This window comes from Opisthocomus hoazin, chromosome 2 (genome assembly GCF_030867145.1).
Source record: "Opisthocomus hoazin isolate bOpiHoa1 chromosome 2, bOpiHoa1.hap1, whole genome shotgun sequence".
NCBI lineage: Eukaryota > Metazoa > Chordata > Aves > Opisthocomiformes > Opisthocomidae > Opisthocomus > Opisthocomus hoazin.
In genome coordinates, this window is record NC_134415.1 from 97,893,988 (window position 1) to 97,909,130 (window position 15,143).

The window sequence follows — 15,143 nt, forward strand, 5'->3', positions numbered from 1 at the left end:
TACTCATTTCCACTAAACCAACAGACTACGCAATTAGAAAATAGAGGACTCTATGTTTTTATCTCTGTGCCTAAATTTTTTATTCTTAATTTTAAAAAATTAAACTCTTAGTTTTTGTTGAATCCATAATACCACATCCTGAAACACTATTTACACATAATGCAGAATTTTTTCATGTATTTTTTAATCTGTGCAACTACAATTGTGTTTGTATTGAACACGTCATCATAGCCGGCAACCTGGTGTAATTTCTTGCCACAGGATGAAATTAACAATCACTTCCAAGACCTCCAGAAATTACTAGACAGACTGCAGCTGCTGGACGTGACAAGCAGATTTCAAGGAGGTTATTGTTAAAGAACGTAATGCTCAATATTATCATCATGAGGAAGCAACATCAGAAAACTAAATTTTCCACTGGGTCAAAAACAGTACAAATCCCTCAACTGCCAACATAAAGCGACCGGTGCTTAAAGTAACTTAAGATTCAAGAAACAGCATAAACTTTAACTCTGTTCACTTTGAATAAATAAACCTGTTACCTTTTGTTCCTTATAAGCAAATAAGGTCAGCTTTTGCTCCTTATCAGCAATTAGCAATGATGATAATTGTAAGACAGAAAATATTTCTACCTTATTAGAATTTTGAATGGTCAACTCCAGAAAGAAAACATCCACATTTTTTTTTAGAACAACAATCCAGTCAGAAATGGCAAATATTTAAGTCTCAAATTCTTCCCACTACCTGCTACTCATCTCTGAAATAAAGATTTATTTTCATAGGGTAACCTATTACACGGCTTGAAAAATTATTTAGTTTTCATAACTCTTAAACTTGAAAATAATATATACATGGGCTTTTTAAGGTTGCTTTAACAAGTTAACTTTTTAAGGTCACTATTTCTCCTTTAACAAACTTGAGAACTGGGCAATGAATGAGTTGTATTTGACTTTTAAAAAACATTACACAACTGTAACATTCCATTAAGTGCATAAAAGCAAAACTAGTTGACAGACAAACCACATACAATGCTATGGAAAAACAGACATAGCAAAGCAGACAGTTCATCATCATCATCATCACTTGTCATCTGCTGTAATTTATTGAATCAGTCATCTCAAAAGGCATTTACAATTTTAAGAATTAACTCCTATTTACACACCAGAAACTTATTTTAACAATTCTCTTTATCCGTCATTCTGCCTTGACGAATTAGTTGGAAATGAACTGGTATGTTCTCAGAGTTCACTTCCTAAATGAGAGCCAACTGTATCTCCAATACCAGATCTGAGGAAACTCTGCAAACAAAACTCTTCTCCAAATATACTTCTAAAAGAACAATCAAATGAACACATTCTAAATCATAGATATCTGTGTTTAGGTGAACGCATGTCCTTTTCACTGAAGGACACTAACATCAATTAATGACAGTAACAACTTTTTAATGCAAATTTTGTCACTTAGATGAATCACTATTCCAGCACACAGTTGTATTTACCAGGCACAGCACAGCATATTAACCAAATTACACCAAGTTTTCTGGCAAATAACAAACTCAAACAAACAAAAAAAATCAGACGAGTAATGACAATAAGCACCTACTACTTGAGTACGAACAACACACACATCACACTTTCAGTTTTTATCTCAGAAGTGGATAATTATCATTCACTCCTATCAAAAGATCAAATACAATACACAAATAGCAGCACTGTAACAATTGTAACTGTTAGGAAAACATATTTGTTTCTTACCGGATGCTCCACAAAAAATTTTATTAAAAGATTTTTACAGTAAAGCAAAACTGTGGTAGAGAATCTAAAGAAACCAAAAAGAGCAAGTTCTGGGTAACTATTCTTTCAGTAAGTAATGGCAGACTGACTTATGGTGTACTAAGGAAGAGTTGCATGATATAGATGGAAGGGATTTATTCATTATATATTTATAATTTCTCAGTTTCATTTTCAGTTGTGAAGATTCTTTAAAATGTCTCAACCTATTGTTAGGTGAAAATTTTGCATGTGCTCAGAAGACTCACAATTGTTTTTGCAATGTCACATACAAAACCTGCTTCTGATAGAATACTCTATAAGCTCTCTGCATTCAAGCATCAAAACTCCTTCCAGAATAGATTCTTTTGAGAAGGATCTCTGGGAAGAGAGATTCCCTGCCCAGATTCTGGCAGCAGCAGAGAAACTGACTGGTGCTGCTTCTGACAGTGAGATCCAAGAGCCTGAGGTGATGTTCAGCCATGAAGCCCAACCTGGCCACAAATGTGAAGGAAAACGCAAGATTGGTAAAAATGTCTGTCATAGATCCCACTAGATACATTGCTGTGATAGAAGCAGCACTGAGAAAGTGTTATCAAGAATGTGTTCATGATTGCAAAATTTTTGGTATTAACTGGTACCGCTCCGGGATTTAAAGCAGAGAATGGATACGAGCACAAATCTCTTGTTTCTGAATGGTACTCAGCATTAGTACTTCCTGGAGCTGCTTTTTAAGGGCGGAAGAGGCAATGTTCATCTGTACTTTCACCTACAATGCTCGACAGCAAGTAGGAACTCCATCCGTTTTGGGGCTAAGTCACAAGACAACATGTTTAACTGAGATGTTCTCTGGCAAATTTGAGAATTAAGAGCCACAAACCACCATAGAACAACACGGTTGAGACCTAGACCCTCAGAACACACCCGCCAGATCCACAGCCACTTTTAGGGATAATCTCGAAACCAACTATACCACAGCAGAGTTCTAAGAGTAGCAAGCTTTGCTGCCTTAAGGATTTTCCCAGATGCAAAGACAGCATTTGAAGAAGATGCCACCGCCACATTAAGCAGCAACAGATGTTTCTGCACCTAAGACTCCTGTTTTCCTATAGGCTTACAAACCTCAACAGAAGTTGCAAGACCAGGGCTATACTTCTCAACAGTGAGAAGCATATAACCTCCTGCATATAACCTGGGGTAAAGTGATGTTTGGAAACACCTATGTTTAGAATCCCTGTAGAGAACAGTATGCAAATTCCCTGCATCGAAAATCTGAAGATAAACTGTACAGCTAGGGGAATCCCAAACTGCTCTCACCTGGTGTTTGAGAGTCAAGCACAGCCAGTACTGTATGCCCACTGAAAGAACAAAGATGGCAGGACAGAAGCATGCCCTCTACACACATTAAGAGTTAAACACACCAACACCTACAGTGTACATACAGTGTATTAACTCGACCCTCAAAGGAAAACTGTCTTCCTTCTCTCTTAGAGAAGCGGAAAGCTTTGCTTTCTCTCCTCCCTACATAAAATTATCAAACTTTCACATCTCCTCTTCCTCCTTCTCCCCCAACCTTTCCCTCACATCATGCTCACTGAAGGACCTGGAAACAAGATGGTGTATACTCTGGTGGCCCAAAACCCAGCTCTTTTCATCTCTTCACTAAGAAGGCATAAAAAGGAAAATGAGGCCTAAGACTTTTAGGCTCCTTCTACATTTTATGGGGAACAAAGTCTGAAACACTTCGCAACTTTTAAGACAATGCTATCCAGGTCTTTCAAAAAGCCTGTCAGATAGAGGTGTGTCGTACAAAAATACGTTGTATTTCTAGAATTGACAACAATACTCAAACAACAGTGTCTCTGGTCTCTATATATTGAGATATACATACATAAAAACAAGAAATATCACATTCTTTACAGCGAACTGATGAATTAATCTGATTATCTCTGTAACACAGGTCCCACAGTCTTACCCAGCATCTACTGCATAACTTCGCAGAAGCTCATAACTTCTGTTTAGGATCAAACCTTTATTTTCGAAAGACTGCAAAGCTACAGTGAGAGCATTTCAGTTGATGGTGGTCCAGTTGTGCCAGTAATTTTCAACTTCACAGTTCACTGTTAAAAACCAGTTCAGCCTTTAATATCACCTTATCAGCAAAAAAGTCACTTTGTGATTGTAGATTTTGAACAGAAGGTGAAAAAAATCCCAAGTTTTTCTAAACTCAGTTTTTTTACTGACATTCTCTCTTATCCATGATTTTTCTTCTTGTTCCTTTTCTGCTTCTTCCAAGTCCTTTAAGAGCAAGATGTCAGTCTTTTCCTGTCTATATCTTTGTAATGCTTTGCTCCCAACAAAATTTCAGCTGTGACACCTTACAAATAATTTGATGGAGAAACATGCCTGGATTTTTCACAAAACACCATGAGCATCTCTGGCTCCACAACTGCTTGACAGACACACATTTAGAAATAACTGTCAGAACAATCCTCAATAACTTTATAATGCTTAAGAGAAACTACCCCTCAACTGGCACATTCTTCACTGCCAAAACTGGCTCTCAGCCAACAGCTGAAATGAGAATATTCAAACCAGAGGAAACTGTATGAATTATATAGTATGAATAATTTCATTTGTTGTTCAGCTATTATGCCAAGAGTAACTTCTTTCTTTATCAAAATGAGTTTTTGTTTTCCCTGACCATCTTAATGAGGAAATAAAAGACTGGTTAGCAAAAAATTTAAAGCAGAATTTTACATTTACATTTATATATATACACCAGGACAGCAGCTGCACTCAGAACTTCTGCTTATTAGTTACGAAGGAAAGTATCAAACCAATGGTCCACTTCTGCAACAGAAATGGTTTATTGTTTATTTCACTTGAAGAATATAGGAGTAAAACCAAAGTATTCTTATATAAGCTGAAACAGAAGCTTGTTGGAAAATTTTTTTTCTAGGTTTCCTATTCACTTTTATGTACAGTCGCCTTTAAAAGACAGTAAGTATTAACAAAGCTTACCTGCTTTTTTACTGAGTTTGTATAAGAATGTTTGTCGTGGATCCGAATGGTCTCGACACGTCAACTGCAATAAAGAACCAGACTTCTTCCACTTCTGCATAAACCACAGTCCTGCATTGTTAGGTACAACATGAGTATAGATCCACAATAAAATACAAAAGCTAACTAAACATACCTAAAAGTATGTAAACTCCATATACGTAGCTCCTCAGATGCTAGTTTTACTTTTCATGTCAGCATTACCAAGCCCAGAAACATCTACTATTTTTGGTCATTATTCTTTGCTGTCTGCATATAATAAAGCATGAAGACCATTATTCCCACTAATCTCAATATTATATTTTCTGCGATGCTGTACCCTCTTTATTAGTCAATGAGCAAAGCCAGCTGGCTCACCGGCCTTTCAGAAAAATCTTCTCTCCCTTGCCAAGCAGAATCAAAGCAAGCAACCAAGCCCTTACAGCCTCAAGAATGTGCTGATTTCAGCCCTCAAGGAAATAGTTACCTTTTACTGAGGAATTTATTGAAGGTCGTTAATGTATACATACAATACAGTAATTTAGACTTCAATGCCGTTTACTTAATATTACCATGGTATTTTCCAGAATCTTTAGGAGTTTGAAATGTAAAGGAAGATTATTATACAAAAAGGACACTTTGCACAGCCTTCAACTATAAAAGAGATGAAATACTCCCGAAATCCTTATTTTTCAGTAAATATATTCTGCATTATACTTTGGTAGCTTCAACCTTAGTTAATTGAAAGCCATTTGCTAGTGATTGCATCAGCAAGCGAACAGCCCTGCTTCTCTGTATCCTGGAGCAAAGTGACGCGAACACTTTGGGGTGATTTGGGTGAGATTCAGTTACAGATTAAAATACTTGAAAGAAACTGTCCACAGATATACTAGGTTAAATGCCCCGTAGGTGCCCAAAAGTGAATTATACTACAGATGTCTTAATCCTGAAGTGAGCCTCACTGGTAGCATATTCAGGGCTACAAACGGTACCGTTTCAACCAAATTCAAAGAGCTCTCATGTTCTCTCTTCTTCTATAAACTCCAACCGTAACTCCAGTTAGCCAGCAATTCCTGTCCACTTTCCTTAAGCTCAGCAATGTGAGTTTAAAGTTTTTCCTCCTCATTTTTGTATGAAACAAAATAATAAAACAATCAATAAATAAATTGGCACTGACCAAAGTAATTCATAATATTTAGAGTTTTTTAAAGAGTTTAATAAGCATGTTTATTTTAGTGAAAATAAGTGTTATTCATCTTGGGTTTGGGTTCTCTAAATAGGTGGCAATCTCAGAAACAAGTTTTCATTTAAAATGTTGATGCTACCTGAAAATATTTTTTAACACTGATTTCAGAAGTCAGCAGTTTCCACAAGTTCTCCTAAAGCTACACTTAATCTTTACAAAAACAGACACTCATCAGCTACAAACACATATGCAGCAGCACACTGCAGGCTGTAAGGTTGTAAGACATTTTTGAGAGAGAGAAGACACTATTAGTAGTTCAGAATTATTTTACTGCATCTTACCTACTTGTTTTGCAGATTAAGCATATTAAAATTCAGTTTATAATAAATCGAGCTCAACACATTAAAACTGGATTTTCATTACAGTGTAACAGAAAGCCTGAATCAAACATACTGGAAAACCCTTACATCAACCATCTCTTGCACATACTTCTACTGATACTTTAATTTTATAACAGTTCTCTCTCCTGATGACAGTGAAGCTTGCACGTCCTCATCATCAAAGTAATGCAGAAATGTGCACCCCACGTGAAACTGCTAAGTGCATTTCAAAGACAAGATCTCCCCTGAATTTATACTACTGAAAATAATACTTTACCTGTATTAACAAGAGCACTGCTGTTGTAGAGAGTACCAAGATGTGGTCCAGACAGAGACAGGAAGGTATGAAGTTTGTTGAGGTAATATTTAAATCGAGGTCTTGTGAGCACTGAACGGATTATTAAATTACCCAGTGAGTGTCCAATAAAGCTGTTTAAAAAGAAAAAAACAGAATAACATAGAATTTGATGGCACTCTTTTTTTTTCTTTTAAACAGAGAAAAATAAAACTGGTGTCATAAAATACTGAAAGACCACAGGAAAAAAAATTAAGAACAAGTTTCCATTCAGAAGCCTGTACTTTAGGTCACACAAAAAACATAGCTTGTCCATATCTCCCAAGCTGCACAAACTCATTACAAGCATGTTCTGAGCTCCTCCAGAATTATTTTATACATTTTTTTTGAAAAGCTAGTGAAAACAAACTATCCTTCTACCACCATCTCCTACCCAAACTGAAAATTATTTCTGGTTATATTTCCCCTAGCACCAAGTATTCAGGAAATATTTTATGAGCTGTGCATGACTGAATAAATCACTATTTTGGCATGTGATGGTAGTCAATATGATACATGTGTGAGAGTTACTGAAACAACCCGGTGGAGAAGGATTCCAAAAGTACTCCTATAAGGGGAAACCCATTACTTAACTGAATCTGATTATTTTAAAACAGAAGCAACATCTCAAATCTGGCTAGCAGCTGGACCAAAATAAGTGATTACCAGCTTAAGCAAGGCAAATGAAGAAATACCTGTCTGCCAGGAGAATATTACATTTAGTTGTTTCCTTGGTTAAGCAAGTTAGGGGAAAGATGGATGGGGCTCTTTAGCTTCATGTATCTAAGAATAATTACTACTTCATCGGAGGTGCCTACTGTCATACCCGCAAGTCTCCGTAAAGCATTTCTTTAGAAGGGACACTACAAAATAAAGCAATTGTAATTATTATGCAATTATGCTTACAGATCCCTGCTGAGGTAAGGACCACATCATCCTAGCCACTGAGTTAAAGAGGATATGGTAGAGACAAGACTCACAAAACTAGAAAGAAAAAGTGCCTTCCCGTTTTACAAAAAGTAATCTCAGGACATGGAGAGGACAGACAACTATCCAAAAATATACTGTAGGACTACAGTGGCTGGATCCTATATGTGCCACAACATTACACACATAAGATTGTCCTTCCCGTTTGCTCTGTATCACTACGTTCATTAACAAAAATAGGTAAACCAAAGCTACCAGTAGTATCTGTGTAAAATACAATGCTAAAAAATTACTTGACTGTTGCTCCCCAAGCAAGAATTACTGACTCTGAAAATCCCAGTTTAAAGCTACATGAAAAAATTCAAACTTTCAGTTATAGAATGGCAGGGCCACCCCTGAACTCCTAAACCCTGACATAATTATACATTTGTATGACAGACTAGGCTATTTGCTCCTTCCAATACACAGTTCAAGCATATATGTATATTCTTCCCATTCTCTTTTACTACTAGATTTTCAGAATTGCTGCCATATCAGAAATTCTTTGCCACAGTTTGCTATGTTTGCCTAACTAATTTAGAAATGAAAGATATGTATCCTCTGTGCTGTCAGCACAACATTTGCAAAACAGAATACTGAGCTGCTGACTTTCTTGAATACTAAAATTTAAAACCATTCTCTTGGCGTACATAATAAAGTCCATACAAGAAAAATAAAACTGTAGGTTTCTTTAGGAACAAGAAAATGTCCACAGAAATTGAGTGAGTTAATTCTGAAGATGATCTGCATCACACAATTGCTCTTAAGTAAGAGATTATTTTCTAAAGAAATTCTGAACATTAGCAGAGATGTTCTCTTGACAGTTCATCCACTATTTTTTAAACATCATAAAAGGATGAGAAACTCTTATATTGTAGCATAAGAAAGGACAGTTTCGTCACTGGAAGAAACAGTGACCCATCAATCAATCCTATCATCCTCAAGAATATGGGCGTACCTGAACCAAAACTTCAGAAACATGAAAGATCCATTCGAGGACAAAACGGTGCTCACAATTAGCTATGTGACTCTACCTCAAAGATTAAACACTTGTTCTTAATTTGTAAAGGCTTAGAAATATAACAAAGGTTACAGTAATACACTGTGTTCAAATTCACATGTTTAGGTGAACACGTAATAAGCCTTTAATATTATTTTCTAATAGAGCAAGGTTTAAGGATCTGCTCAAATCAAAAAGGAAAAGGGAGGAAGCTGAGAACCCTTCAAAAAAGGTGTTGAAAGTGTGAGACAAAAAGGTAACCCATCCTGCTCATTGTTTCAGATACCTGCAACTGTGGGATGCTCTGCAAAACCAAGGCAGTTATGAACAGTAGGTGGCAATATTACCATCTTTTGAATACGAAGTATCATTAACTCAATACACTTAAGTAAGAGAACTATACTGTAGTTATAAGCGCTTAATGACACAAGTCTACCAATTCAGATCATACTGGAAAAACAGACACAGTAAAACCTCATTATTCTGTGCTAACAAACCAAAAATCCTGTCCAACTATAAAAATTCATGGAAGAAAAAAATAAATCCATCAAAATCCATAATCAAAAAGGTGCTGAAACGATGAACATGTTTTAATATATGCACAGTCTGAAAAATTGCTTGCTTTCTTTGTAAGTCAATGTTACTTAGGGAAGAGGATGACAGGCTGAATAATCCAACTGCGTGAAAGTCCAGTACAGTGATCAGAAATTTATGTAAGAACTGACATGAGGAAACTGGTTTCTGAAAGTACTCTGTAAGAGCATGTGGTTTACTTCCTACCTATGTGATGATCTGGAACAGCTTCCATCCTCACAGATACTCAAAACTTGAACAGGTATGACTGAGCAATTTGACTTGCTTCAGAGTTGCACTAACTTTGAAGGTGGCACTGGTATGAGCGGGTAACTGGTCCAGATGACCTCCAGAGGTTTCCTCAATGTATTCTGTGATCCTTTACCAAACAGTGGTAAGACAAACTGCTGTTGGTCTGAATCAATCTTCCAGTCCATGCTTGCTACACTGTTGTAGATTTTGTTCAGAGGAGATCAATGCACATGTCAGGTAGTGCACTGGTGACATAACCAATACTAGCTTTGGCAGTACCAAAAATGTTGGTTCACTGAAGGTGACACTACAGTATGGCTCTGGGTTCTGATGGTACAGGAAGTGCCGTTTCTTATCTCTGTATAAGAATGTAGCACAATAACTAGGAATTTGCCATTACTTGAAGGCACAAGGCTTTGCATTGACTCGACAGCACAGAATCAGAACTTCTCTTGAGTTGTCTTGGTCTGAGCTCATTTTAGTTTGTTTTGGCTGTGACAACAATCATCTCGCAGTGAAGTAACAAGTCAGGCCTAAAGTTGCCTTAGTTTCACTATAGTTTCTATTAATAACAAGTAGTTACTCTGTGTGGCTTGAACTGTGTATCACTGGAATAAAGCGTGGTGTGGAAGAGTGCAGACACAGGTATCACGTGCCAGAGGTCCCCAATGCTCTATTCATAGTCACTGCAGAAGCACACTCTTACAACAACACAGGAAGGAAAGCCAGCGCTAGGGATAACAAAGAAGGGGCGGGGGGGTAAGAGTAAAAGGGAAACGAAATAAAATCTGCATGTGGGCAGACTGAGAACATGAAAGTATGAAAATAAATCCAGGCAGACCCAAGGCTGAGGAGGCAGAAACTCCCACCGTGACCATTATTCTCCTTACACTGGAGCCCCAGGACACTGGTGTCCCACTGCTTAGCAAAGGCAGAAACCACCGATCTCAGGACCCAGACAGTTGCTGGAAGCGGAGCCTACCACCTGAGAAAAGATACTAGAAAGCTTCCGTATAACACCTTTAGCCATACTGATAATGGGACTTTTCAGTATAAATTTGGACTAAGAATTTTAGTATTACTGTAACTAGACTAATAGTAATTTTTTGCTGCATTTTTAATTAGATTATTAAAACACTAATTGGACTAACAATAAATCCTTAGCTCTGCATATGAAGTGTGTTCCCTTTTGCCCGTAACAAGACTTTGAGTGTAAAAGAGAGACTGAACAGGTATTTCTCACACACAATGCTGTCAGCTTTTTTGTCACACAAAATCATTATTGGTCTGGAGACTGATTTCTGATTCTTCTCAGCTACTGAGCAGCACTTGTACAGAGGACACTTCCTTTAGCAGACAGGGAGATTTTACGAGGAGAAACTAGCATCATTCCGGACAGCATGGCGAACTAGCACAAAGTGCGCTTTCTTTGCTGTGAGACAGCCAAATCACGGTAGGAATGCATCGGCTACTCGAACAGAGGATTTATTTCTCCACAGTACTTTCCTGGGCTTTCTGGGTCACCCCTTCAAGGAATTGCATATAAGCACATCTTTTTCTGCAAGCACTCTCATGCAGATACCAGTAAAGAGCTGCAGTATTTGCCGATAGCTTTAACTTTCTCATAAGAAAAGCTAAAGTTGAGAGACGGAGACTTCTGCTTCGTCAGGGCCAAAGACAAGTACACATAGTGAGAAGTAAACTAAAATAAAAACTGATAATTTCTTTTTTCTTTCAAGTGACAAGTAATAAACAAAACCGAAAAAAAAATGTTTACAAATTGAAAGTCTTATGAGAGAAGTAAATGAAAAGCAAATGAGAATTCAGTTCTCAAGTACGAGTAACGAGAAACTAACTGGGTGGGTTTGCTCCTTACAGCCTTCAGACCACAGCATGACAGAGATGTCAGCGTGTCCTGGTGGGTTACAGAACTCTGCTCTTCCACACTGAGAGCCCTACCACGCAGTCTGTGTAACACAAATACACACAGTGCTTTTTTTTTTTTTTAAAAAAAAACATTGATTTAGACAAAATTAACCATGTCAAATCTTGTCTATCTCAAAAATAGAAACACTTGTTTAAAAAGTGAGATTATGTTTAAACACATTAGATGTCTTCTCTAGCTGAATAAGGCCTGCCAAACACATGAGCACACAGAAACTTGTAGGAAATTAATACGGCTAGCAGATTAAAAAAACCTTCCTGATGTATAATTTGAGGATGCCTAAACAAATGGATGAACTCGGGCTTGAATTTTCTCCTTTCATCTGCTGACGAGCTAACTCCAGCAACACAGCGAACTTAGTAAGGTAGTCTGCCCAAACCGTGCACCCTACTTTGAGAAAATAAATGGAACAGGTAGTTACCCAGAAGTAACTGAAAAAGGGAACAGGAATGCACAGACTGGGATGAGCCCTCTATTGAGATGTAGAACACGCTTTTTAGCAGATGAAACAATCAGAAAACGTCAAAAGAATGACATATTTTTCTCATGCACCTGCCCTTCTATGTCACAGATAAGATGGGATTTTCCTGCAGGAATGACAATATAGACAGTCTGCCACGTCACACTCGGTGAAGAGACTATAAAATTAGATGTAAGCTACTTTTATCTTGACATAGTGCTATTACGGTTTCCTTCAGCTTTCTCAAAATATTATCTGTTCTTCTGTAGAACCCTACCATGCAGGATCTCTGAGGAAGCACAGGACAGCAGTTCCTTGAAAGTAATGCTTAACTCTGCCCTAAAACCACCAACAGGACTAGGTAAGCTTACAACACTGTTTGGTTTTCTTTCAGTTGGGAACTCCTCCTCTCTCCTTTGTCTTCCTTTCCCTTACTCTTCCACCTCCCTGAATTTCTATTTCCCATCTTTCTTTTGGCCTGCTCCTGAGCATCACAGTTCAGAACAACACAGGGCTCTAGCTTTAAGTTTATTTCTATAAATAGCATAGAACAGATATTACCTGATTTTTGAAAGGGTTAGATTATAAATTTGTATGTACTGTATAATTTCATCTAAAAGGCGATCTGTCATGGAATCAAAATCAGCAAAGGTATCATTCTGTAAAATAAAAGAAATAAAAAATAATAACTGTATTTTTCTAATGCAGCAATATACATTCTGCATTCAGTCTGAATTCCTATTCCCCAGTGTTTTGATCAACAGCACATAAATAAAAGCATCCATATTAACTTTGAATACAAACACTACAGCTAGTTATTACAATTGTTTCTTGTAACATGGAATAATACGATACACACTTGACTGTAAGACTACTTTCTTCTGATACACCAAAATAAATCTTAACATAACACAGCCAACCTTACTTCTAAGCCTTTCTCTACACATACTCTTATCTGTGGTGAAACAGAAGAGCAAACTGCACATTTGGAATTAAACCACGCTGCCCATGAAACAAGAAATGAGACAATTACTGCAATCGCAGAAAGAGTCTACATTAGTACTGTTCATTCAAACAAAATCCTTAAAGCCTTATTCCCAACTCACAGCTGATTCTCTATAATGATTAGCAGTACGAAATTTAAAAAGCAGTAGGCAAAGGCTGCCTAAAATCTTTCAACACAAGTTCCAAAGGATCTGTGCTGAAATCCGCAGCGTTCACCATACTGACAAATGATCTGGGAAAGGGAAGGAGAATAATGAGATCTCAGAGTTTGGAGACTGAACCAAATATCCAGAACAATCTTACAGCACTGCATGCCTGGGTGATAATATGGCAAGAAACGCAAAATAATATTAGACAGGGAAAAACAGCCCTAAACATATATGCAAACAATAATTTATACATCTGTATTCTATATAATCAGCTACGTTAGGAAAGTAAGGAAAGAACAGAAAGTATCAATACAGCATTTTGTAAGTCCATAATGCAGAAGCATCTTAAATGCCCCATCTAGTTCTGATCATCTTATTTTAAATGACAAGAAGTTTGAAAGTGGGCAGAGAAGGATATAATGGATGACCAGAAACTGTTTCACATGCGATTCTGAGAAATACTGAATAGACTAAGTCTCTTCAGTTGCCTCCTGAGGGAGAATTTATACTTGTTTATAAAACAATGAACTGAAGCGTAAAACGAGGAATGGTTTGTTTTGGTTTATTTTTCCAAAACAAGCTGTAGGAGGATTTGTTTAAATCACCTTGTTTGCAACTGAATTAGTAATGTATATGAACCATGGAATTAATCTCAACTGTATGCAGTGGAAACCGGAAGTAAAAGCATTCAAAAACGATCAGCCAACATTAAGGAGAAAAGTCCGTCAGTAGCTATCCGGCTCAGTGGTCTCAATGGAATTCCCAAATCAGAAAGTTTCAGAACTGCTGACAGCCAAAAAGAGAAAGCATGGCTTGGTGCCTGCCCAGCCTGCTTCGCAAAGCATCCCAGCAGCTATGGCCAGAAAAACACTACTGCACTGTATGAACCTTTCGTCTGAGCCATTGAGGAGACTCTTTGTCCTAATTCATCCCTGAAGTATGTCTAATACGATATGGAACACACACACAAAAAGGAAAAATTGGTCTTCTGTGCTTTGTCAAGTTTACTTCATCTTAAAGTAAATTCACAAAATTAAAAAATTCGCAAAAGCTTAACACGAGGTAGTTTGATACTGGTTCAGTGTCATGATGTGGATCTTGCAGTAGACTGACAAAAGAGCAAGAGACAGGTGTTTTGTATTTCTCAGATCTTGTGAAATACATCTTTCTTCTTGCCACACCAGTTTTCACTATCCCCATTTCTGCCATTAATAGAGCGTATTTTATCTGCAATCCTAACTGATTATTCTGAGATCTTAGGAGATACCAGTACACACAACAAAATGGCAGCAACAAATGTTACTCCTTATATATTCACCCTCAATATCATACTAGGTTTTGTAATTACTTAACGCAAATCACACATCAAATCACGGATTCTGAGAGTACAATAAAAATACACAGAATGTGGTAAACTGCAACACGATAGTGCCACTGAATAATGTCTGAAGATGCACACTGTTTACTGCTTTGCAAAAAATCTTTTTTTGTTGGCAAATACCTGATTCCTTTCGGACATAAGAAAATCTATTCTCCCTCCAGGCAACCCTAGCTCAATGTAAGTCTTCACTAATCTTAGATCTGCGCTGTTACCTTAAAAGGAAAAACAATCAAGAGTTAGATACTGTGAAGTTAACTTGCAATAAAAGCACTTAAGAATACTGAAATGAAGCTACAGCACAACTTTATATTTAAACACAGCTAATGATATTCTTGGCTTTAATTAAAATTCAGTAAGACTCAGTAAGATAAAGTGCAATGCCAAATGCAGTGACAAAACGGTCTATAAAAATGGCATTGAACACAGAGACCGTTTTGAAAAAGCAAGGATTTAGGAAGTCATGTTTGATTTCGTCTTAGCATCCAACAGATACATAGCACTGTGAACGCTATGTCCTTGAAAACCTAATTAACTTTGATAAAAGTCAATTAAAGAACTCTTAAGATAGCTTAAAGAATTCAGTGAAGGAAGTAAACATTTTCATAGAATAAGAAGGCTGGACTGTCAGCAGATAAAGATACATTCAGACTGGTACCCAAGACAACCAATGCCAGTTTAACTAGCATCCTGAAGATTTGTCT

The 15,143-nt window shown here is 37.1% G+C and overlaps 1 protein-coding gene across 5 annotated transcripts in view; it reads right to left on the reverse strand.

Annotated features, from left to right (window-relative positions):
* FAM135A (family with sequence similarity 135 member A) overlaps nucleotides 1-15,143 on the reverse strand; it is a 96,792-nt gene that overhangs the window by 9,652 nt on the left and 71,997 nt on the right. For all 5 annotated transcript variants that reach the window (XM_075414572.1, XM_075414576.1, XM_075414575.1 and 2 more), the window contains 4 exons: nucleotides 14,563-14,654; nucleotides 12,469-12,566; nucleotides 6,655-6,806; nucleotides 4,794-4,904 (listed from right to left, as the gene is read on the reverse strand). In XM_075414572.1, the coding sequence (XP_075270687.1) occupies nucleotides 4,794-4,904; nucleotides 6,655-6,806; nucleotides 12,469-12,566; nucleotides 14,563-14,654 (453 nt within the window). The remainder of the gene's footprint in view (nucleotides 1-4,793; nucleotides 4,905-6,654; nucleotides 6,807-12,468; nucleotides 12,567-14,562; nucleotides 14,655-15,143) is intronic.